At 46.0% G+C, this 23,160-nt stretch overlaps 1 protein-coding gene across 1 annotated transcript in view; it reads right to left on the bottom strand.

Moving 5' to 3' along the window:
• Positions 1 to 2,217: 2,217 nt before the first annotated feature.
• The window catches only part of COLQ (collagen like tail subunit of asymmetric acetylcholinesterase), a 48,886-nt gene continuing 27,943 nt past the window's right edge, over positions 2,218 to 23,160 (bottom strand). Inside the window, exons 12-17 of the mRNA XM_038770250.1 lie at positions 22,408 to 22,495; positions 16,613 to 16,752; positions 10,098 to 10,217; positions 8,790 to 8,910; positions 7,555 to 7,657; positions 2,218 to 2,887 (exon numbers count right to left, since the gene is read on the bottom strand). Coding sequence (XP_038626178.1) covers positions 2,818 to 2,887; positions 7,555 to 7,657; positions 8,790 to 8,910; positions 10,098 to 10,217; positions 16,613 to 16,752; positions 22,408 to 22,495 — 642 coding nt within the window. The 3' untranslated portion in view covers positions 2,218 to 2,817. The remainder of the gene's footprint in view (positions 2,888 to 7,554; positions 7,658 to 8,789; positions 8,911 to 10,097; positions 10,218 to 16,612; positions 16,753 to 22,407; positions 22,496 to 23,160) is intronic.

Here is a 23,160-nt window from a genome sequence, read left to right as displayed (position 1 = left end):
GAGAGGAGAAGCCCATGGATGACTCCTGGGCTAGAAGAATTCCCTGACAGTGGAAAGTGGGGGTCATCTAGGGCGTCTTGGCTGAGGTGCTACTGACTCTGAACCCTGCGTTAAAACCTTCTGGCCTCGCCAGCTACTTCAGGACGATCTGTGAGGTTCCCTGTAGTAGTAGTTAGTAGAAGTGGTAGCTGGGGAGGAGGGCGAAGCATGGAGCAGGGTCACGAGGCAGTATTTTGTGTACAATGTTGGTCCAGGGAAGTTATGCCAGGGAAGGGAGCCTTTCCCAAGGGATGGGGACTGAGACAGGGCCATGGGCCTCTTCCCTAGGCAGCCTTCGGGCAGGGAAGTGGGGTAAGGTGAGGGGAATTACCCCATGGCTCCCACTCCAATGATCCATCTTACCTCTGTGAAATTCAGCAAGTTCCTCTAGCCTGGTTCCCAGGTGTTTTTCAATTTGCCTAGCAGGGAAGTCAAGAGTGAGAGAAGAAAAAGTAGAGGCAGAACAGGGAGGGAAAAAAAGCAGGCAGAGTCGACAGGGGAAGAACATCACGACGAAAAGCCACAAAGGAGAGTAGGAAAGGGTGGGAAACGGGAATGGCCAACCGGAGTAATGCGATTTCAGCTCCAGCGGAGACCATCCTACAAACTTTCAATCTTGGAAAATATATTCTGCAGTTTTTATCTCCCAAAAGCCTTTCCAACAGAGCCCAGACGAAGTGGGCTTCCAAGGCACCTTCTGGCACACACGGGAGCCCACCTTGATTCTGGGCCCCAACAAACCTGGCCTTGCAAGCAACACAGTTCTGACCTCAGCAATCAGCCAGGGAAGAGAAAGCCACAGGAAGTGAATGAAGATCCTTTATTTGTCACCAAGGTGAATTAATTCCAGGATTAGTATGGGCATACAGAATTAAAGCAGGGCCTTCTCAACTGTTGATGAGAGGTGGATATGTGGGCACGGTCCTGTTTGTGATCATGGGATAGCCACTGGAATTCAAGGAAGTTCTGAGAGATACATCTGTCAACTGTAGCAATGCTGTTATCAGGACCTGAAGTTCACTGACAGTCCATACCGTCATAACGGCGAATGGACTGGAAGCACATGCCTTCTTATTCTGACACTTTCTATACAGTGGTGGAGGCGTCACTTACTTTGATCAGGAACTCCTATTCCATTATGGTGAACGTGCACCTAGCCCGTCGGCATTCTTCCGTATGGAATTTGCAGTTTGGGACCACTAACAAACACAGAAATACTCAAGGCTATCGGAGATGGACGGGTCTTTCGACTCTTCTTTCCCAAGTATAAAAATCCAGAACCACAGAGGCCAACTGAGAATCAAGTTGACCAGTATACACAGAAATTCAGAGAGCTGTCAAACAAGGAAACAAAGCCAAACACAATCCTGGTACCAGAAAAGTGGGGACGGATAGCAGTGACAGAGATGAGGCAGAGGACAGCCAGGTGAGAGCGTCTGACTGCACACAGTGAAATCCCAATTGCAATTTCCAAAGGGCTGACAAAAGAAAGACAACACCACAGAGGAGGAAAATGGAAGTAGGTGTACTGAGTTAGAAATCTGAAGCAGGAGAACATGACAACAGGTGTCACTGGCGCCGGACAAAGTCTTCATCAGGTGGTGGCAAGCTCAGGAGGCCCAGCACCCAACGAAAAATCCCAACAGGAACACTTGGGAGTAACGAGGATGGGCAGGGAGGGGCCGAAGAGTCTCTAAATCTGCCTGTTGCGCTCTGCTCTCCTAATTAGTGCTCATTAGTTCCTTTTGCTCCGAGTCAGAAGCCGCTCAGGGCCGGGAAGCCTGAAAGCAGCCGGCACCAGGCCAGTGGGATTTTCATGCTCTCTCCTGGGGTCCGTCCAGCCTGGGGTGAAGGGGAAGCGATAGGAAATAGGCAGAGTTCTAGATTTTTCCAAGAGAATGCTGTACATCCCAAAGGCTACCATTTTGCCTTCTTGCCAGGGCAACCTGAAGAGGGAGTGAGAAATTTACAACCGTCATTCCTTCCCAGGGACAGAGTCATTTCTTCCCAGGCTGGTAAGGTGGGTTAGTTCTTCACCTTTCTCTCACAGTTCAGACTCTGTTAGGGGAGCCACGGCGGAAAGGGTTTCTGCAGAGCCCACGGCCGAATCGGGAAAGATCTTCGACTGCGGGCCCCACGGAGGGCTCTGCAGCGTTTCCAAGCCGCTAGCTTCACGGTTTACGCAGAGGAGGGGAAGTTTCTTTCCCTGCCCCGCTTCCATCTGCCCTTCCCAAACTCATACTCCTTCAATGAGTGCAATTAGGCCCTGCATCAGTTACTGAAACAACAATTCACGCGGGGAGAACATTGGGAAGTTCACTGTATAATTGAGGGAGAGTGCGATAGCCTTCAGAAACACCCCTTTCCCAGTATATACTTGGTGTCATCTGGAGAGAGCCTAGAGACAAAAGAAAAACAAATAAAAAATTCTGCCGAGTCTATGATTAGGTCTAACAGTGCGAAGTCGAGGTATTGTCTTGTTCCTTTTTCGTTTTCCAGCGGTTTGGCTTTTCAGTAGTGATGCAGGGGAGTCCCCTTAGGCAAGCGAGTGAAATGTTGCTCAACAGCTTGTGTTCAGACAGAATGCAGTGGTCCTGTTTTCTTCCAGGCAGACTTAATTCAAAACACATCTCGAACAGCCAGCAGCAGCAAGATGCCTTTTTTTTTTTCATTTTCACACCGAGGGTTGGTATTCTTGTACCCGTCCTAGTTGGTTTTGGGACAGTGTAACGGCTGCTGTCCATTTTACGTGGGATGCCGCCCCCCCTTCCCGCCTCTTCATGTGAAATACCGACAAGGTGTAGAATCGATGTTGCAGTACAAAGTGCATCGCAATTCTCCATAAGACCTGAGAAAAGAGAGCGCGTGGATCAGGAAGGGATCGACATCAAGTCCCAATTATCTGCCAGCGAGTGCCCCATTTTGGGTTACCCACAGCAAGACTTTAAATGCTCATTCCCGGCATTCCCTGCATCCTCTCCTGGTATCATCCCCACACCCCAACAGCTGTTCTTTTCCTAGGTTTCACTGAGCCAGGGCCTCATCCTTTCCTGCCCTGACTGGAGCCTCTTCCCTGTTTTGTTTCATACTGGAGTCGCTGCTTCTCATCACTACTACTACTACTATCACCATCTGTAGTAAGCGCTCAATAAATACGATAGATGATGATGATCATCATCATCATCAATCGTATTTATTGAGCGCTTACTATGTGCAGAGCACTGTACTAAGCGCTTGGGAAGTCCAAATTGGCAACATCTAGAGACAGTCCCTACCCAACAGTGGGCTCACAGTCTAAAAGGGGGAGACAGAGAACAAAACCAAACATACTAACAAAATAAAATAAACAGAATAGATATGTACAAGTAAAATAAGTAAATAAATAAATAAACTACTACTACTCATCACCAGCTCCGCCAATTGTCAGCTCTGTGACTTCGGGCAAGTCTCTTCTCTGTGCCTCAGTTACCTCATCTGTAAAATGGGGATTAAGACTGTAAGCCCCCCCATGGGACAACCTGATCACCTTGTAACCTCCCCAGCGCTTAGAACAGTGCTTTGCACATAGTAAGCGCTTAATAAATGCCATTGTCGTTATTGTTATCATTATTACTAGCACCCAAAATTCAAAGTTGACCGTAAGAGATATTCCAAGCTGAGTTAATTTGCCCCTTCTTTCCATACTGCCCTCCTGGGTTCTCTGCTGCAATGAATTCCAGTCCAGTCCCTGAAAGCGGCCCCCCCCGTTTCTCAAAATCTCTTTCAGATTCCTTATTCTTGTCAATTAGCACACCATTTCTTCCATGAACTCTGGAGGACTCAAACGCTAATTTCATTTCCAGATACACTGTTGCCCGTTCCATAGTAATGATACCTGACAGGACGGGAGGTGAAGCTGTAGGAAGAGAAATGCTGATTACGGAAGAAAGACACTTGCCCTGGACGGATGAGGCCAGTTGCCGATCAGCAGATAATGCGAGGGGCAGCTTTGCCAAATTAAAGAGAGAGCCTGGTTTTGTACATGAAATATTTTCCCATCAGATCTGACAGCCTGACTTGCATTCACAAAATGGAACTTCTTTCCTCCCCAACATCAGCTGCTCCTTCAAATATCAGTAGTGGCTAGTCTTGGTGGCGGCCCCGGCTTTGTCTACGAGCTGTGGAGAGGATTCATCAGGGAGGCAAGAATAACTCAGTGCCACAGGACCCCCGGGAAAGTCCTCTAAACCATCTCCCTACCGATCTCCCAAATCCAAAGTTGTTCATGGGTTTCAGTCACTAACAAACTGCACCTCTCCCCCTAACCTCCACAAATATCACTTGCAGCTGCCCCACCATCCATGACGATGTGGACACAGTTTTATTAATAATAATAATAATAATGGCATTTGTTAAGCACTTACTATGTGCAAAGCACTGCTCTAAGTGCATGGGGGGATACAAGGTGATCAAGTTGTCCCACGTGGGGCTCACAGTCTTAATCCCCATTTTACAGATGAGGGAACTGAAGCTCAGAGAAGTTAAGTGACTTGCCCAAGGTCACACAGCAGACATGTGGCAGAGCTGGGATTCGAACCCACGACCTCTGCCTCCAAAGCCCGGGCTCTTTCCACCGAGCCACGCTGTTATTCTGTATTTATTCCCCTTTGAGAAACACAGAGACTTGTCCATGGTCAAAGTGCGGCAGTGGCCGAAACAGGAAGGGAATCTAGATTTCCTGCCTTGGAGCTTAAGCCAAGGCCCTACTGAGAGCTCACCTCCTCCAGGAGGCCTTCCCAGACTGAGCCCCTTCCTTCCTCTCCCCCTCGTCCCCCTCTCCATCCCCCCCATCTTACCTCCTTCCCTTCCCCACAGCACCTGTATATATGTATATATGTTGGTACATATTTATTACTCTATTTATTTTACTTGTACATATCTATTCTATTTATTTTATTTTGTTAGTATGTTTGGTTTTGTTCTCTGTCTCCCCCTTTTAGACTGTGAGCCCACTGTTGGGTAGGGACTGTCTCTAGATGTTGCCAATTTGTACTTCCCAAGCGCTTAGTACAGTGCTCTGCACATAGTAAGCGCTCAATAAATACGATTGATGATGATGATGATGATGATGTTTTTTCTGCCAGTTTGTGTTGGAGGAATACGGAAAAAGGAGAGCTAAAGTGAGGAATTACTATGGTAAAAGGACTGGCTTTTTGTTTCATTTAAGGCAAAATGTTTTATTGAACTCTTTTGGAATATACGCAGCTATAGCCAGGGTTCAGAGTCTGCTCCCTTCTTTGAGGGTGCGGGGGGCCCTGGCTGGAACCAGGAGAGCAATCAGTCAATCAAGCTACCGGTGATATTTACTGAGCACTTACTTTGTACAGAGCACTGTACTAAGCACTTGGGAGAGTACAGTACAACTGAGTTAGCAGACACATCCCCTGCCCATAACTTACATAACATACTAAGCGCTTAGTACAGTGCTCTGCACATAGTAAGCGCTCAATAAATACGATTGATGAACGAGCTGAGAGTCTGGAGCATCTCCAGAGTCTTTCCATCTCCTTTGGTAGGAAGGAGAAGCAGCATGGCCTAGTGGGCCTGGGAGGGAGTTGTATATATGTTTGTACATATTTATTACTCTATTTATTTATTTATTTATTTATTTTACTTGTGCGTAGCTATTCTATTTATTTTATTTTGTTAGTATGTTTGGTTTTGTTCTCTGTCTCCCCCTTTTAGACTGTGAGCCCACTGTTGGGTAGGGACTGTCTCTATATGTTGCCAATTTGTACTTCCCAAGCGCTCAGTACAGTGCTCTGCACATAGTAAGCGCTCAATAAATACGATTGATGATGATGATGATGACCTGAAATCTAATCCCAGCTCTGCCACTTGTTTGCTGTGTGAGGCTTATTCATTCATTCAATCATATTTATTGAGTCCTTACTGTGTCCAGAGCACGGAACTAAGCCCTTGGAAAGTACAATTCGGCAACCAATACAGACAATCCCTTTCTAGCAAGAGGCTCACAGTCTAGAAGCAGGAGAGACAGACAACAAAGCAAAGAAAAACAAGTAGAGAGGTGGAAGTCACTTCATTTCTTGGTGCCTCAGTTTCCTGATCTGCAAAATGGGGATTAAATCCTACTTCTTCCCACCTAGATTGTGAACCCATGCAGGCCAGCGACTGTGTCCAACCTGATAACTTTGTATGTTGCCGCTCGTCCTTCCCAAGCGCTTAGTACAGTGCTCTGCACACAGTGAGCGCTCAATAAATACGACTGAATGAATGAATGAATCTACCCCAGCTCTTAGAACAGCGCCGGCCACATGGTAAACACATTTAACAAATACTATTATTATTATTGCGATTATTGCGGGGCAACTGGGCTCATGGCTGGTTCCGGCATCACAGTCTCTAAAAATGATGGCATTTATTAAGTGCTTACTATCAATCAATCGTATTTATTGAGCGTTTACTGTGTGCAGAGCACTGTACTAAGCGCTTGGGAAGTACAAGTTGGCAACAACTATGCCAACTATGTACTATGTTCAAAGCACTGTTCTAAGCGCTGAAGCCAGAAAGGCAGATCGCTGGAGAGTTTCTCTTCTTAGGGCCTAGAAAGGAGCTCGTTTGGCCCTCCCTCTTCTTCTGCCCTCCTGAACGGAGGGGAAAATGTCAGGGATCTTCCACATCTCTGGCAGCAGGCTGCTATAGAGGGGTAACAGTTTCAGTTTCATGAAAGCTGAACTGCCAGTTTAGAGAAAATTGTCTGCACGAGGGTAACTCCTCTCCACTCTGCCTGCTGCCGTGTTGGCTGGGGTTGAGCTCAGGCACAGAAGAGGGGAGCGATACTTTTCACTCCCTCCTCAGCAAAATGTATACGGATGGGGCTAAATTTTAATAGTATCTAGGTCTCAGACACCCTGGCCTGTGGGCAAGAAGGGAGCACTATTGATGCGGATGACAGAAAGACAGAGACAGATAATAATTTGTTGAGTGGTCAAGGTCAGATTCTTGAATTTGCGGGTTATCCCGGCTCCCTGCTGTCTTCTTCCTCTGCCTCTTGGCCCTCGTCTTTGGTCTTTTTCGTTTCTCGCTAGCACCTCTACCAGAAGGAAAGTAGGGGCGGTGGTGGAGGGGTAGGGGAAGCGAAGCACTCATTAGTTCATTTTGCTAACTCTGAGCTGCTCTGTTAAAGGGTCTGGAGGGAGAGAAGGCTGAAATTACCATCTAAAGGTTTTGGATCATCAGGGGATTTTGTTTATCCTTGCTCTTTCTATCCTTTCTCTTCCATCAATCACCGGGGATAAGTGAATTAGCTACCTGTTTGTACCTTCACATATGCGAGCACATAATATTAAAAAAAATGTACTCAATTGTTCAGTACTGAATTTAGCCCCGTGTTTACCCTTCACCGACACTTTTAAAGGCCACTGTGTGAAGAGACCCAAGACCCAGGTATTAAAAAGGAGCTTTCTTGGCACGTTTCTCTGAATTCCAAAGACAAGACATCAAGTATGTCCCTACCCGGGGAGGTATGTTTCACAAGTCAGGTAACCAAAGTCCATTCCGTCGCACTCTTCCACTCCTTCGTGTCGGAAGCCGTCCCCACAGTAAGCCCGGTGACATCCTAGGGAGAGATCGTGAAAAGAGAAATATTACAGGAGATTCTGGCAAAGGGAATGGAGGGAGAAAACCTGGCTGGACAAACGGTGTTGTCAGACTCAGTTTTTCTCTTTGCCAGCTCACAATTCTTCCTTCCACTGCACAGAAATTAGCCAAGGGAGATGGAGAAGGGCAGGACAGTCATTTAGGCTATGATGGCTTTGGAAAAACTGGTCCTGCCTGGGGTTCTCCAGGCTGGGAGTGTCAGATGACGCAGTGAAAATGGTCCCAAGTAGGCTAGAAGAACCCTGCACACAAATCATCGTCGGTACCTTTGACAGATGAAATCACCGATGTGTCTCTGTGGGCGCTACCTCTGAAACGGAGTTCAAGGTGGAGAATGACTTTCTAAAATTCTCCCCATGCTCACTAAGTACGGCGGCCTCCCCGCCTATGTTAAACAGCTAAGTTAGGTTTGTGGCAGGGCTTTCCCTTTGGTAGAAGGTGCTGCTCTGCTCTGGGTTCACTGTTGCCGACACCCTTCTTTCAAACAGGCCCTCGAGCTTTGCAGCATACAACTGGGGTTAAGTCATACCTACTAATCACGCCGATAACAGCGATGTGAAGGCAGGGTAGGAGGGACCGGGGAGAGGGAGCGGGAGAAGCTTGGTTCAAGTGGTGGTTGCAGGAGAGGACCAGTTCCATGGGATTTGGAGGCCAGGGAGAAAGCCAACTCTCTCCCTGACCTTCTGCCACCCCTGGCCCAGTGATCATGTCATCTTCTCTCCAATCCCTGCCTCTAATTATCATCATCATCATCACTCGTACTTATTGAGCGCTTACTGTGTGCAGATCACTGTACTAAGCGCTTGGGAAGTACAAATTGGCAACATATAGAGACAGTCCCTACCCAACAGTGGACTCACAGTCTAAAAGAGGGAGACAAAACCAAACATACTAACAAAATAAAATAATCCCTCTCCCTACCGCCTTGTTCTCTGACTCCCCTGCATCTCCAAGTTTTCCCTTTCCACCCCACTGCCTCCATTTCATAATTCCAAGCACTCTTCGACGGGCACTTGGGTCACCCAGCCTCCAGGACATCTAAAGCCTTTTCAAGCCAGGTTAGACACCTCGGGGCAAAACATCTTACTTACTTATACAGTCATCGGCCACAATGCTGTTGCCGTCATCACACTCTTCCCCAGCCTGGATGATCCCATCGCCACAAGTGCTGCCAACGTCTACAGGGTAATCCACAGGATAGAAAGGGGTAAGCTATCCAAACAAACACACAACAATTACCAGGATGGGACGATACACATCCCCGTGAACAATAATGAGCTGCACATTGCTTGGACATAAAGACCCTGTGGAGGAGGAGTCTCGGTACAAGTAAGATGGCTCAGGTGGCCTTGTAATTACCTTGGACAAGTCACTTCGCTTCTCTGTGCCTCAGCTACCTCATCTGTAAAATGGGGATTAAGGCTGTGAGCTTTATGTGGGACAGGGACCGTGTTCAACCTGATTACCTTGTATTTACCTCAGCAATTAGAACAGCACATAGTAAGCACTTAACACATATCATCATCATCATCAATCGTATTTATTGAGCGCTTACTGTGTGCAGAGCACTGTACTAAGCGCTTGGGAAGTACAAGTTGGCAACATATAGAGACAGTCCCCACTCAACAGTGGGCTCACAGTCACATATCACAATTATTATTATTATTGTAAATGTGCGATGTGATTTGAAGGGCAACAGCATGTGGGTTCTACTGAGGGACAAGAAAAGAGGCTCTTTTGGTTGCAAGCCTTTAATCAATCAATCAATCATATTATTGAGTGCTTACTGTGTAAAGAGCACTGGACTAAGCACTTGGGAGAGTGCAATATAACAGTTGAGAGGCATGTTCCCTGCCCACCTAATCTTCCTTCTATTCAGAGTCTTTATTTCTAGGGTAAACACAGGTCATCTGGATCCCTAAGTGTTCGTCCAAAGACTAACGAGGCAGGTTGGTGGGGAGGACATGGGCAAGCATGATTCTGGGTGGGTAGCAGGGGGGAAATTATGTTGGTTTCAAGCCAGAGGATCAACTGATGCCCTCCCTTGGACCTCGGAAAGGTAGCCCACAGTTTGGGCATCAGGAGATGTTGTGGCTGTTCGGGACATGGGGACTGGCAGCTCTCCTTACAGCACAGGCACCCTGGACTCATGAGGAATCTCAGCTCTAAAGTCTTTTTTTTTTTGTGGTAGGGGAAGAGGGAGGCACGGGACATGCAGAAAACCTCTAAACCTGAGTGAAGTTTGGGCTATTTTCTCTGCCATCTTCTCACCCAACCACCCTGCCCACTTTCCCCTCACTCCTACCAATCTCTTCCACTGAGCCAGCCACGTTAGTGCCAAAAGGGCCCCCCTCTCTCCACGCAGGAGGACGGCTTCTGAGACTGGGGCCTTGGATTACCTGGATTGGGAGCCAGCCAACACTATCCTTGAAGTACAGAGACCTCTGGTCTTTTCGGAAGGCTAACGCGTTCTGGGTGTTCAGCCGCTCCAGCTCCTCCTGATTATTCACCACAAAAATCTGTCCAGAGTAAAGGAGATACGTAAGGGAAGGGCTTATGTCAAGCTAAGATGGCTCCGGGCCACCTTCGAGGGAGAGTCGTCACTTTACGTAGTTCTGCGCCAAAAGTCGCGTGAGAATGAAGGGGACCGGCCAAGAGAGGCCTGACTAAAGGAGAAACCAAGCAGGGGGAATCGAAATTAGTGTGGACCACAAGGGACAGAGCTCTCTTACTGAAATAGAGAAGAAGCATTACTATTGGCAATTTCTCTAGGCCACCTTTATTTATTCACTTTCCTATCTCTCCATTAGCTTTCTCCTATTTCTAAATGAACATGTTCCATATCTCCCTCATTAGATGTATGCTTCCCGAGGGCAGGGATTGTCTTTTTTCCTCCTATGGTATTCTCCCAAATGTTCAGTACCATATTCTGTACAGAGTAAGCATTTAATGAATACTATTACTGATTGACTGACTGAGGCGGAAACTGCAGCCTGGTGGGCCCCAGTGGCTACTATGAGACGCCATGGCTTGGAAAGGTGACTTTGAAATTCAGCAGATACACCAGAGTAAAAGATTAAACTCAAGCTCCTAGAAGCAGCGTGGGCTAGTGGAAAGAGCACAGGCCTGGGGGGCGTCAAAGGACCTGAGTTCTAATCCTGCCTCTGCCACTAGTTTGCTGGTCTTTTAGACTGTGAGCCCACTGTTGGGTAGGGACTGTCTCTATATGTTGCCAACTTGTACTTTCCAAGTGCTTAGTACAGTGCTCTGCACACAGTAAGCGCTCAATAAATACGATTGATGATGATGATGATGATGGGTGACCTCGGGCAAGTCACTTAACTCCTCTGGGCCTCAGACATATCATCTGTAAAATCGGAATTAAGACTGTGAGCCCTGGATTACTTTGAATCTACCCCAGTGATTAGTACAGTGCCTGCACCTAGTAAGTGCTTAACAAACACCATTTTTTTAAAAAAGTGCTTTGCGCTTGTCCCCGTCTAGACTGTGAAACCATTGTGGGCAGGGAATGTGTCTTCCAACTCTGTTGCACTGCACTCTCCCAAGCGCTTAGTACAGTGATTTACACACAGTAAGCACTCAATAAATATGATTGCTTAGTACAATGCCCGGCACATAGTAAGTGCTTAACAAATATAAGCTAGTAAGTGCTTAACAAATACCATTAGAAAAAAATAAGAGAGAGAGAGACTACTAAACAGTACTGTCCAGAGGAAGTAGTGGCTAAGGAGTCCACAGTCAGACAAGTAGGCCTTAAAAAGCTGTCCATCACCTTGCCCCCTCCTTCCTCACCTCCCTTCTCTCCTTCCGCATCCCAGCCCACACACTCCGCTCCTCTGGTGCTAAACTTCTCACTGTGCCTCGATCTCGCCTGTCTTTCCGCCCACCCCCAGGTCATATCCTACCTCTTCTGGCCTGGAATGCCCTCCCTCCTCAAATCTGCCAGACAATCACTCTCTCCGCCTTCAAAGCCCTACTGAAGGCGCACCTCCTCCAAGAGGCCTTCCCAGACTAAGCCCCACTCTTCCTCAGCTCCCACTCCCTTCCATGTCACCCCGACTTCCTCCCTTGGCTCTTCCCCCCCTTCCCACAGCACCTATGTATATATGTATATATCTATAATTCTATTTATTTATACTGATGCCTGTTTACTTACTTAATTAATGATGGCATTTGTTAAGCACTTACTACGTGCAAAGCACCGTTCTAAGCGCTGGGGGAATACAAGGTGATCAGGTTGTCCCACACAGGGCTCACAGTCTTAATCCCCATTTTACAGATGAGGTAGCTGAGGCTCCGAGAAGTTAAGTGACTTGCCCAAGGTCACACAGCAGACATGTGGTGGAGTCGGGATTCGAACCCATGACCTCTGACTCCAAAGCCCGGGCTCTTTCCACTGAGCCACGCTGCTTCTCTTTACTTGTACTAATGTCTCCCCCCCACCCCACCGGCTGTAGACTGTGAGTCCATTGTAGGCAGGAATTGTCTCTCTCTATTGCCGTATTGTACTTTCCACGCGCTTAGTACAGTGTTCTGCACACAGTAAGTGCTCAGTAAATATGACTGAATGAATGAATGATTCTGAGGCTGCCTCTTTCAGCTTAGAGATTGGAGGAAATTACCATAAGGGGGCCAGGCAGAGCTGCCGAAAAGGTGTTCTACTGAAACAAGTGATGGTCATAGATCAATTCTATGACCATTAATAAATTCAACTGATTCAATCCAATAAATCAATTCTCTCCCTTTTAGACTGTGAGCCCATTGTTGGGTAGGGACTCTCTATATGTTGCCAACTTGTACTTCCCAAGCGCTTAGTACAGTGCTCTGCACACAGTAAGCACTCAATAAATACGATTGATGATGATGATCAATTCTATGACCATCAATAAATTCAACTGATTCAATTCAATAAATCAATTCTCCCCCTTTTAGACTGTGAGCCCACTGTTGGGTAGGGACTGTCTCTATATGTTGCCAACTTGTACTTCCCAAGCGCTTAGTACAGTGCTCTGCACACAGTAAGCGCTCAATAAATACTATCGATTGATTGATTGATCAATTCCTGTAGTAATCTCAAAAGGGTTACGGCTGCTTCCACAGGAATCTGATCTACAACTCCCGAATGGCTGAGGCTCTGACTGATTCACTGAGCCTCCAGCCTAAAACACTGTTCCACACACAGCCATGCCGAGTAATGTACCACCAATCCACATCTCATTTGCCATATTAAGGGCGCAGGGACAGTGATTCCCACTCCCGACAGCAACATGCTCCTATTCCCCACCTCAGCTGTGCCTCCAAAGCAGAAATTCAGAAATATCTCCATATGGCAATGAATGATAAACCACCGCACCCTCCAAGGCCAGCTTGGTGGTGAAGGTTTAGAAGAATATGAGAAAACAAAATCCTAACTGAGGTAATTATGGATACCTACTTTTAGGGGTTTTTTTTAATTTAAAAATGATTAAAAATATCAAATCCTATCTAAAAAGCATTCCATTAAATGTTGCAAAAGGGCTAATTTTTAATCTGCTCTGCTATACTATTCCTTTGGCCTCTCAACTGCCTCTGACACTAGATCACTTCCTTCTACTGGAAACACTATTTAACCTTGGTTTTTCTGACAGTTCTCTCCAGGGTCTCCCCCTTCCTCTCTGGATGATCCTTCTCCGTCTCTTAGCCGGCTCCTCCTCTGCCTCCCACTAACAGTGGGGCGACCGGAAGACTTCTCAATCTTCTCAGTCCCTCGGGCAGCTCATCCGTTCTCACAATTTCAACTATCACCTCTATTCAGATGACTCTCCCTCCCTGCAATATTGCATTTCCTCTTATCTTCATATAGATGTCCCACTGACACCTCAAGCTCAACATGTCCCAAACTGAACTCCCCAATTCCCCTCCAAATCCTCTGCCCCACCAAACTTTCCTATCACACCTGACAACACCACTACCATCCTTCCCACCTCTAAAAGTTAGTACCTTGGCATTATCATCATCATCAATCGTATTTATTGAGCGCTTACTATGTGCAGAGCACTGGACTAAGCGCTTGGGAAGTACAAATTGGCAACATATAGAGACAGTCCCTACCCAACAGTGGGCTCACAGGCTAAAAGGGGGAGACAGAGAACAAAACCAAACATACTAACAAAATAAAATAAATAGAATAGATATGTACAAGTTAAATAAATAGAGTAATAAATATGTACAATCATATATACAGGTGCTGTGGGGAAGGGGAGGAGGCAAGATGGGGGGGATGGAGAGGGGGACGAGGGGGAGAGGAAGGAAGGGGCTCAGTCTGGGAAGGCCTCCTGGAGGAGGTGAGCTCTCAGTAGGGCCTTGTCCCATTATCTGGGACTCATCCCTCTCTTTCAATTCCCATATTCAGTCTGTCACTAAATCTGCTCAATTCTTCTCTCCAATATTTCCAGATTCCAGTTAATTAATCCACAGAAAGCGCTCAATAAATACAATTGACTGACTGACCCCTTTTCCAATTAATCAATCCATCAGTGGTAATTATTGAGAGCTGACTATATGTAGAGCCCTGTACTAAGCGCTTGGGAGAGTATGACGCAACAGAATTAGCAGACATTCATTCATTCATTCATTGTATATATTGAGTGCTTACTGCGGATTAATTAACTGGAATCTGGAAATATTGGAGAGAAGAATTGAGCAGATTTAGTACTAAGTGCTTGGGAAGTACAAGTCGGCAACGTATAGAGACGGTCCCTACCTAACAAAGGGCTCACAGTCTAGAAGGGGGAGACATACAACAAAACAAAATATGTGGACAGGTGTTAAGTCGTTCCCTGCCCATAAGGAGCTTACAGTTTAGAGCTTCCATTCACACTGCTTCTACCCTGGTCAATGCCTGTCACATCCTGACATGCTTCCAGCGCTCAGAACAGTGCTCCAGCGCTTAGTACAGTGCTTGGCACATAGTAAGCGCTTACCAAATACTATCATTATTACTGCATCAGCCTTTTCGCTGATTTCCCTGCCGGTACTCTCTCCCTTCTCCAGTGGATATTTCACTCTGATGTACGGATCATTTTTCTAAAACATCACCCTGCACACATTTCCCCACCCTGCCAAAAGCTCTAATGATTGATGCACAAAGCAATAGGCAGACAGAAACTCCTGACCATCGGCTTTTAGGCACTCAATCAGCTTACCTTCTTTATCCTCGCTCTTTCACTACAATCCATCTTGCACACTTAATTCCTCTCAAGCCGACCTACTCACAGTGCCTCACTCATATCTCTCCTGTCCCCGATCTCTTCCTCACATGCTCCCTCATCGCATCTTCTTCCCTTCAAGGCCCTACTGAGAGCTCACCTCCTCCAGGAGGCCTTCCCAGACTGAGCCCCTTCCTTCCTCTCCCCCTCATCCCCCTCTCTATCCCCCCATCTTACCTCCTTCCCTGCCCCACAGCACCTGTATATATGTATATATGTTTGTACATATTTATTACTCTATTTATTTATTTATTTTACCCGTACATATCTATTCTATTTATTTTATTTTGTTAGTATGTTTGGTTTTGTTCTCTGTCTCCCCCTTTTAGACTGTGAGCCCACTGTTGGGTAGGGACTGTCTCTATACATTGCCAACTTGTACTTCCCAAGCGCTTAGTACAGTGCTCTGCACACAGTAAGCGCTCAAATACGATTGATTGATTGATCCGGCAGACACACACGTTCCACCTTCAAAGCCGTATTAAAATCTCCCCCAAGAAGCCTTCCCTGATTGGGCCCTATTTTTCCCTACTCACTCTCCCTTCTGCATCATATATGCACTTAGATCTGTAATAATAATAATAATAATGATGATGGCATTTATTAAGCGCCTACTATGTGCAAAGCACTGTTCTAAGCTCTGGGGAGGATACAAGGTAAGCAGGTTGTCCCACAGGGGGCTCACAGTCTTAATTCCCATTTTACAGATGAGGGAACTGAGGCGCAGAGAAGCGAAGTGACTTGCCCAAAGTCACACAGCCGACAAGTGGCAGAATCGGGATTTGAACCCATGACCTCTGACTCCAAAGCCCGGGCTCTTTCCACTGAGCCACGCTGCTTCCCTGTATTCATTGAGCACTTAATAGACACCCACCTCAGTCCCACAGCCCATATGTACAGATCTGTAGCTTATTTATTTATATTAATGTCTCTCTCTCCCTCTAGACTGTAAGCTCTTTGTGGGCTGGGAACGTGTCTACCAACTCTGTTGTACCACAGTCTCCCAAGCGCGTTGCAAAGCGCTCTGCATATAGTAAGTGCTCAATAAATATCATTGATTGATTGATGCCTTCCCTGAATAATAATCTCCCATTTCCCCACTTTATAGCCTGCCCCTAAATATAATAATAATGTTGGCATTTGTTAAGCGCTTACTATGTGCAAAGCACTGTTCTAAGCGCTGGGGGGATACAAAGTGATCAGGTTGTCCCACGTGGGGTTCACAGTCTTAATCCCCATTTTTACAGATGAGGTAACTGAGGCTCAGAGAAGTTAAGTGACTTGCCCAAGGTCACACAGCAGACATGTGGCGGAGCCGGGATGCCCCTTCGGCACTTTTGCCTGACCTTGGACACTTCCCAACTATCCCCTAGCACTCTATTGCTTCTTCCTACCTGTAATTTGTTTTAGTATCTGTCTTCCCTGCTAGACTGTAAGCTCCTTGAAGGCAGGGATCATGTCTCCTAATATTAGAGAATTCTCCCAGGCACTTGGTACCGTGCGCAGGGCACGCAGCACCCGGTCGTTTGATCATTTCAAAGACTCTTTCACAAAAAAGCAAAACAAGCAGCGGAAGGATCACCATTTAGAGGTGGCTAGAGGACAATCACCTTCTCATGTAGGTATTTGATGAAAAGCAGACTTACCACAGGTACTCTGGGGTAGTTCTGTCCGTACACAGGTCCCTCGTATGGTGGATTATTCATATTCACGGGGGTTCTGCATAGACACCTTCCCGGAGGCCCTGGAAGTCCTCTCTCCCCTTTTGGTCCAACTGAAAACTGACCTAAAAAAACAGAAGAGCGTGTTGCCAAGGTATGCTGTGGAAGAAAAACCAAACAGATTAAGGAGAGAATTGCTGTCCACAGGGAAAGGGCATCATTACAAAATAATAATAATGACTGTGGTATTGGTTAAGCACTTACTGTGTGCCAGGCACTGCACTAAGCAGAATTGGCTTGCAGGAAAATGATTTAAAGTGCTGCCTTGAGAAAAATGAGAGAGAATAAGGCTCTATTTGAAAGTTTCCTGATTGTCCTCCCTTCTGCCTTTCCCATCCCTGTAGACAACACCACTCTTCTTGCTTCCTTCCTTCATTTATTCATTCAATTGTATTTATAGAGCGCTTACTGTAAGCAGAGTACTATACTAAGCACTTGGGAGAGTACAATACAACAAAAAACAGACACTTTCCCTGATCACAAGGAACTCACCAGTCTAGTGGGGAAGACAGACATTAACATAGATAAAATACAGATATGTACATAAGTGCTGTGGGGCTGGGAAGGGTGAAGAACAAAGGGTCATAACCTTGGCATTATCCTCAATTCATCTTAGAACAGTGCTCAGTGCTTAGAACAGTGCTCTGCACATAGTAAGCGCTTAATAAATGCCATTAAAAAAAAAATCCACACATTCAATCTGTCACCAAATCCTGGCGGCTCTACCTTGGCAAAATTGCTAAAATCCACCCTTTCCTCTCCATCCCAACTACTACTTTGCTGATCCAAGCACTTATCCTATCCCACTTTGACTACTGCATCAGCCTCCTCGCCGACCTCCCTGCCTCTTATAATAATAATAATGATGGCATTTATTAAGTGCTCACTATGTGCAAAGCACTGTTCTAAGCGCTGGGGAGGTTACAAGGAGATCAGGTTGTCCCACGGGGGGCTCACAGTCTTCATACCCATTTTACAGATGAGGGAACTGAGGCCCAGAGAAGTGAGAGCTCACCTCCTCCAGGAGGCCTTCCCAGACTGAGCCCCCTCCTTCCTCTTCCCCTCCTTCCCCCTTCATCCCCCCGCCTTACCTCCTTCTCCTCCCCACAGCACCTGTATATATGTATATATGTTAGCACGTATTTATTACTCTATTTATTTATTTATTTTATTTGTACATATTTATTTTATTTATTTTATTTTGTTAATATGTTTGGGTTTGTTCTCTGTCTCCCCCTTCTAGACTGTGAGCCCACTGTTGGGTAGGGACCGTCTCTATATGTTGCCAACCTGTACTTCCCAAGCGCTTAGTACAGTGCTCTGCACACAGTAAGCGCTCAATAAATACGATTGAAGGAATTGAATGAATGAATGAAGTGACTTGCCCAAAGTCACACAGCTGACAATTGGCAGGGCCTGGATTTGAACCCCTGACCTCTGACTCCAAAGCCCGGGCTCTTTCCACTGAGCCACGCTGCTTCTCGCTCTTGGCCTCTCCCCATTCCAGTCCTTACTTCACTCTCTTGCCCAGATCGCTTTTCTATAAAAAACCTTTTAGTTCCTCATCTTCCCCTTTACTCAAGAACCCCCAGTGGTGGCCCATCTACCTCCACATCGAACAGAAACTCCTTACCATCAGTTTTAAGGCACTCAACCACCTTGTCCCCTTCCACTTCACCTCACTGATTTCCAATCACTATTCATTCCACACCCTTTACTCCTTGAATACTAACTTACTCACTGTATTTCAGTCTCGTCTCTCTCACCCTGACCCCTTAACCACATCTCCCTCTGGCCTGAACTCCCTCCCCCTTCTTATTGGGCAGACCACCACTCTCCCCACCTTCAAAGCCTCATTAAAATCACATCTCCTCCAAAAGGCCTTCTCCACTACCAGTGGGGCGACCGGAAGACTCCTCAATCTTCTCAGTCCCTCGGGCAGCTCATCCGTTCTCACAATTTCAACTATCACCTCTATTCAGATGACTCTCCCTCCCTGCAATATTGCATTTCCTCTTATCTTCATATAGATGTCCCACTGACACCTCAAGCTCAACATGTCCCAAACTGAACTCCCCAATTCCCCTCCAAAACCTCTCCCTCTCCAGTCTGTGTTGCCTGTGCATTCGGATCTGTACTATTTAAGCACTTGATATTCACCCCACCTCAGCCTCACAACACTTATGTACACTTACCCAGAATTTAGTTTAATATCTGCCTACACCTTTAATGCCCTCCCTCTGCCCATCCGCCAACCTAGCTCTCTTCCTCCCTTCAAGGCCCTGCTGAGAGCTCACCTCCTCCAGGAGGCCTTCCCAGACTGAGCCCCTTCCTTCCTCTCCCCCTCGTCCCCCTCTCCATCCCCCCATCTTACCTCCTTCCCTTCCCCACAGCACCTGTATATATGTATATATGTTTGTACATATTTATTACTCTATTTATTTATTTATTTTATTTGTACATATCTATTCTATTTATTTTATTTTGTTAGTATGTTTGGTTTTGTTCTCTGTCTCCCCCTTTTAGACTGTGAGCCCACTGTTGGGTAGGGACTGTCTCTATATGTTGCCAATTTGTACTTCCCAAGCACTTAGTACAGTGCTCTGCACATAGTAAGCGCTCAATAAATACAATTGATGATGATGATGATGACTGCATGCTCCTTGTGGGCAGGGAACATGTCTACCGACTGTTCTATTATAATCTCCCAAGCACTTAGAACAGTACTCTGCATCCAGCAAGCATTCAAATCCCATTTGATTGATCGGGTTATGTGGAACATAATTGAGCCACCTTGAGATCTGGATTTTTTTCCCATCAGTTGGCGGAAATGGCATTTTGGCAGACGGTCAAGCTCATTTATTCTATTTAAGTGAGAAATACGGGAGGATTTTCTTGGCAGGAATGGTGATTGGTCCCTGAAATGGGCTACTGGGGAAAGCTGTGGGATCTCTAGCCATCATCAATGGCATTTGTTGAGCAGTTACTATGTGCAGAGAGGTGCTTGGGAGGGTACAACACAACAGTTGGCACACAGGTTACCTGCCCAAAATGGGTGCTCCCCAAATGGCATAAAACCCTATTGCCTTAGATTGGGTAGAAGGGAGACAGAAGAATGAAATACAGTGATGATCTGAGGACCATTCCACAACTGGATGGGATTCTAGGATTCTGGTTGGGTAAATGCATTGCTTTCCAGTAATAATTTTTTCTTCTACCCATAGGGTCTGGTTCTTCGGCTTTAAGTGGGGCTTCTTTTAAATGGCTCATTCGGTTTACATGAATATAGAACTTATGCTGACTTCAACAAAATCTGAAGGCTCCCGAGGTGGCCTGAGATCACCCTCAGGGATAAACGCTCTCCCCTCCCATAGGAATGGCGATGGAGCAAAGGTGAGTTGTCTCTAGGTGTTGCCAACTTGTACTTCCCAAGTGCTTAGTCCAATGCTCTGCACACAGTAAGCGCTCAATAAATATGATTGCATGAATGAATGAATGAATCTGAATCAATTATCTGTTTAATTCAGGCACAGAAATCTGTTCATGTGAAGACAGCAGGTCTGGGGAATCAGAAAGATCCAAATGGGAAGGAGTATGACCTAATGGAAAGAGCACAAGCCTGGAAGTTGGAGGACCTGGGTTCTAATCCTAACTCTGCCACTTGTCTACTGTGAGACCTTGGGCAAGTCACTTAACTTCTCTGTGCCTCAGTTCCCTCATCGGCAAAATGGGGATTCAAAACCTCATACTCGGACTATAAGCCCCACGTGGGCCTGATTACCTTGTATCTACTCCTGCAATTAGTACAATGCTCGGCATGCGATAAGCACTTAAATATCACAATTGTTATCGTTCTTTTTATTCTTATTAAATAGCTATCTACATTGATCAGACTTGAATTTCTAAGTCCTCTAGATCACACTAGGTCAAAGTAGGTGACCAATTTGAGAGGACAAGGGCAAAAGAAGCACAGCATGTTTTATTTAAACTTTGTTTTCCCCTCTCAAGGGGGTCAGACCTCAACTGTACTGTCAGCATCATATCCCAAGCAGCTGGAGGACTTCTTTCTTCCCTTGCTTCTGGAAAGAAATGCCTCTATTTATTTCCTCTTTTCCCCTGTCCTGAGCGGGTTGGTGATTCCCTGACAAATTCTCCCCAGGGGGTGGTGATCTGTCTTTGCCAGCCAGCTATGGAGCAGGTGGAAGGGAGGAGGGGAAAGGCAAGGCCTTCAGTGGTTTGTTTCTAAATTTAAACTTTTCATTCTTACGGAATTTCCCTCCATAACCGCCGCTCCACAGGAAAGTACCTTAGAAGAAAACTGGCCTCGAGTGAAAAATTCCTGAGCATCAAGGATAAATTTAGGAAATGAATAAATTCCTTAAAACTACGGTCTTCCCCTACACCTCAATGACATCCACAGGGAAGACAGAGTGTAGTCTGCCTGCTTCTCAGGTGATAAATCATTCCCACTGCAACAAAAACCCTGCTCTGGGCACAAAAAACAGAAAGAGAAGAAATCTTGGCAAGGTCTGGCAAATTGCCTAAAATTCTTCCCGTCAACTTTTACTTCCTGTTTTCCTCCTCTTTCATGCAGCTGTCAGAGTGGCATCAGTTCTCCCTGACATTTTCACGTTGAGCCGTGTTGAAGGATGAAAACCCAGTCCCCTTTTATCCCCCCTCCCACAGACTCCCTACTTAATCCATTTGCCCAGCTTGCACTGTAGTTTTTTTTTTAAGGTCGGGTTCTCGTTTTCCATTGAAATGCCAGTTTTCAATTACCCAGAGTAATCGGGAAACAGCATGGATAACTGCAGTGCCCAGAGAATCTAGGAACCCCATTTTAGTCCCTAGCCTCACTCTTCTCTGCTTCTAGACCATTTTATAAGAGCACCTAACAAGAAGCTAACTGTTCGGAGTTTCACCTCATCGTCATCATCATCATCAATCGTATTTATTGAGCGCTTACTGTGTGCAGAGCACTGTACTAAGCGCTTGGGAAGTACAAATTGGCAACATATAGAGACAGTCCCTACCCAACAGTGGGCTCACAGTCTAAAAGAGGGAGATAGAGAACAAAACCAAACATAGTAACAAAATAAAATAAATAGAATAGATATGTACAAGTAAAATAAATAGAGTAATAAATATGTACAAACATATATACATATATACAGGTGCTGTGGGGAAGGGAAGGAGGTAAGATGGGGGGGATAGGGAGGGGGAAGAGGGGGAGACCTCTTCTCCAGCCCGCCCACATATCTTTATATGGTGCTCCTGAGCTGTAAAATAGTCCAAAACTATGAAGCAGGGGGGAGAAAGAGGAAATAGCAGAGGGCTTTGATAAACGAGTAACTAGATAATCAGCCCCGGAATAACTGAAAATTGATCATTCTAGCAACACCAAGTCTTTTGAACTCAGTTACAGCTGTACCATGCTCTAAATCTGGCCATAAGCTAGAGCGATAGAAATTTTAGGAGGCCAAACCCTCTCACAAGAATTAAACAAGACGCTAATCACGCTCACAGACCTGATTCACTGGGAAAAGGAGCCCTTGGGCTCTCTGGTACACTTTTTTCTCGTAAATGGAAGCAGGTAGAGGGGTTGGGAAGCATGCTTTCAGTTAGGAAAGCTGGTACCTATTTATTCCACCGAACGGGTCCTACGAATGAACGCTAGTCAGCTCGAGAGAAGCAGTTGAGGCAGCCTCCTGGGCTCTTACCAGAAACCGAGGGTCCCGGAGGACCGGGTTGTCCAGAAGGTCCGGGTCGTCCAGGTGGACCCATGATTCCCGAATCTCCTTTCTGACCCTGGCACAGAAAAACACAACAATAATGTGTGGCTGGCCCTGAGGCTGTCTCACAGAATGTGGACAGGGAATATGTCTATTGTTGTATTGCACTCCCAAGCGCTTAGTACAGTGCTCTGCACACAGTAAGCACTCAATAAATACGACCGAACGAATGACTGAAATGAATGAACGGAATGCTCTATACACATCAGACCGGCACATTTCATGCATTGAGCAGCAGAAATTGGGTTTTTCCCAGTGAAGAGAGAGAGAGGCAAAAGCAAAGAGAAAAAAAATGTGTACATCTTCTTTTTCTGAGGTCAGGTTTACATTTGAAAAAATATCTAGATTACTTGGGGTATGAATCCATTATCAAGATATTGCAGAGGAAAGTGCTTTTATTGGCCTGAATTATCCAGAAAATTATCTAATATAGGCTTGGTCTCAGTCAAAAGCCTCCTCTTTATACTATTATTATTATTAATAATACTAATACTAATGAAGACTGTGAGCCCCCCGTGGGACAACCTGATCACCTTGTAACCCCCCAGTGCTTAGAACAGTGCTTTGCACATAGTAAGTGCTTAATAAATGCCATCATCATTATTATTACTAATAATAATTTTGGTATTTGTTACGCACTTACTATGTGCAAGCACTATTCTAAGCGTTGGGGAGGATACA

Source organism: Tachyglossus aculeatus, chromosome 2 (genome assembly GCF_015852505.1).
Source record: "Tachyglossus aculeatus isolate mTacAcu1 chromosome 2, mTacAcu1.pri, whole genome shotgun sequence".
NCBI lineage: Eukaryota > Metazoa > Chordata > Mammalia > Monotremata > Tachyglossidae > Tachyglossus > Tachyglossus aculeatus.
This window is presented reverse-complemented; position numbering and strand designations above follow the sequence as displayed.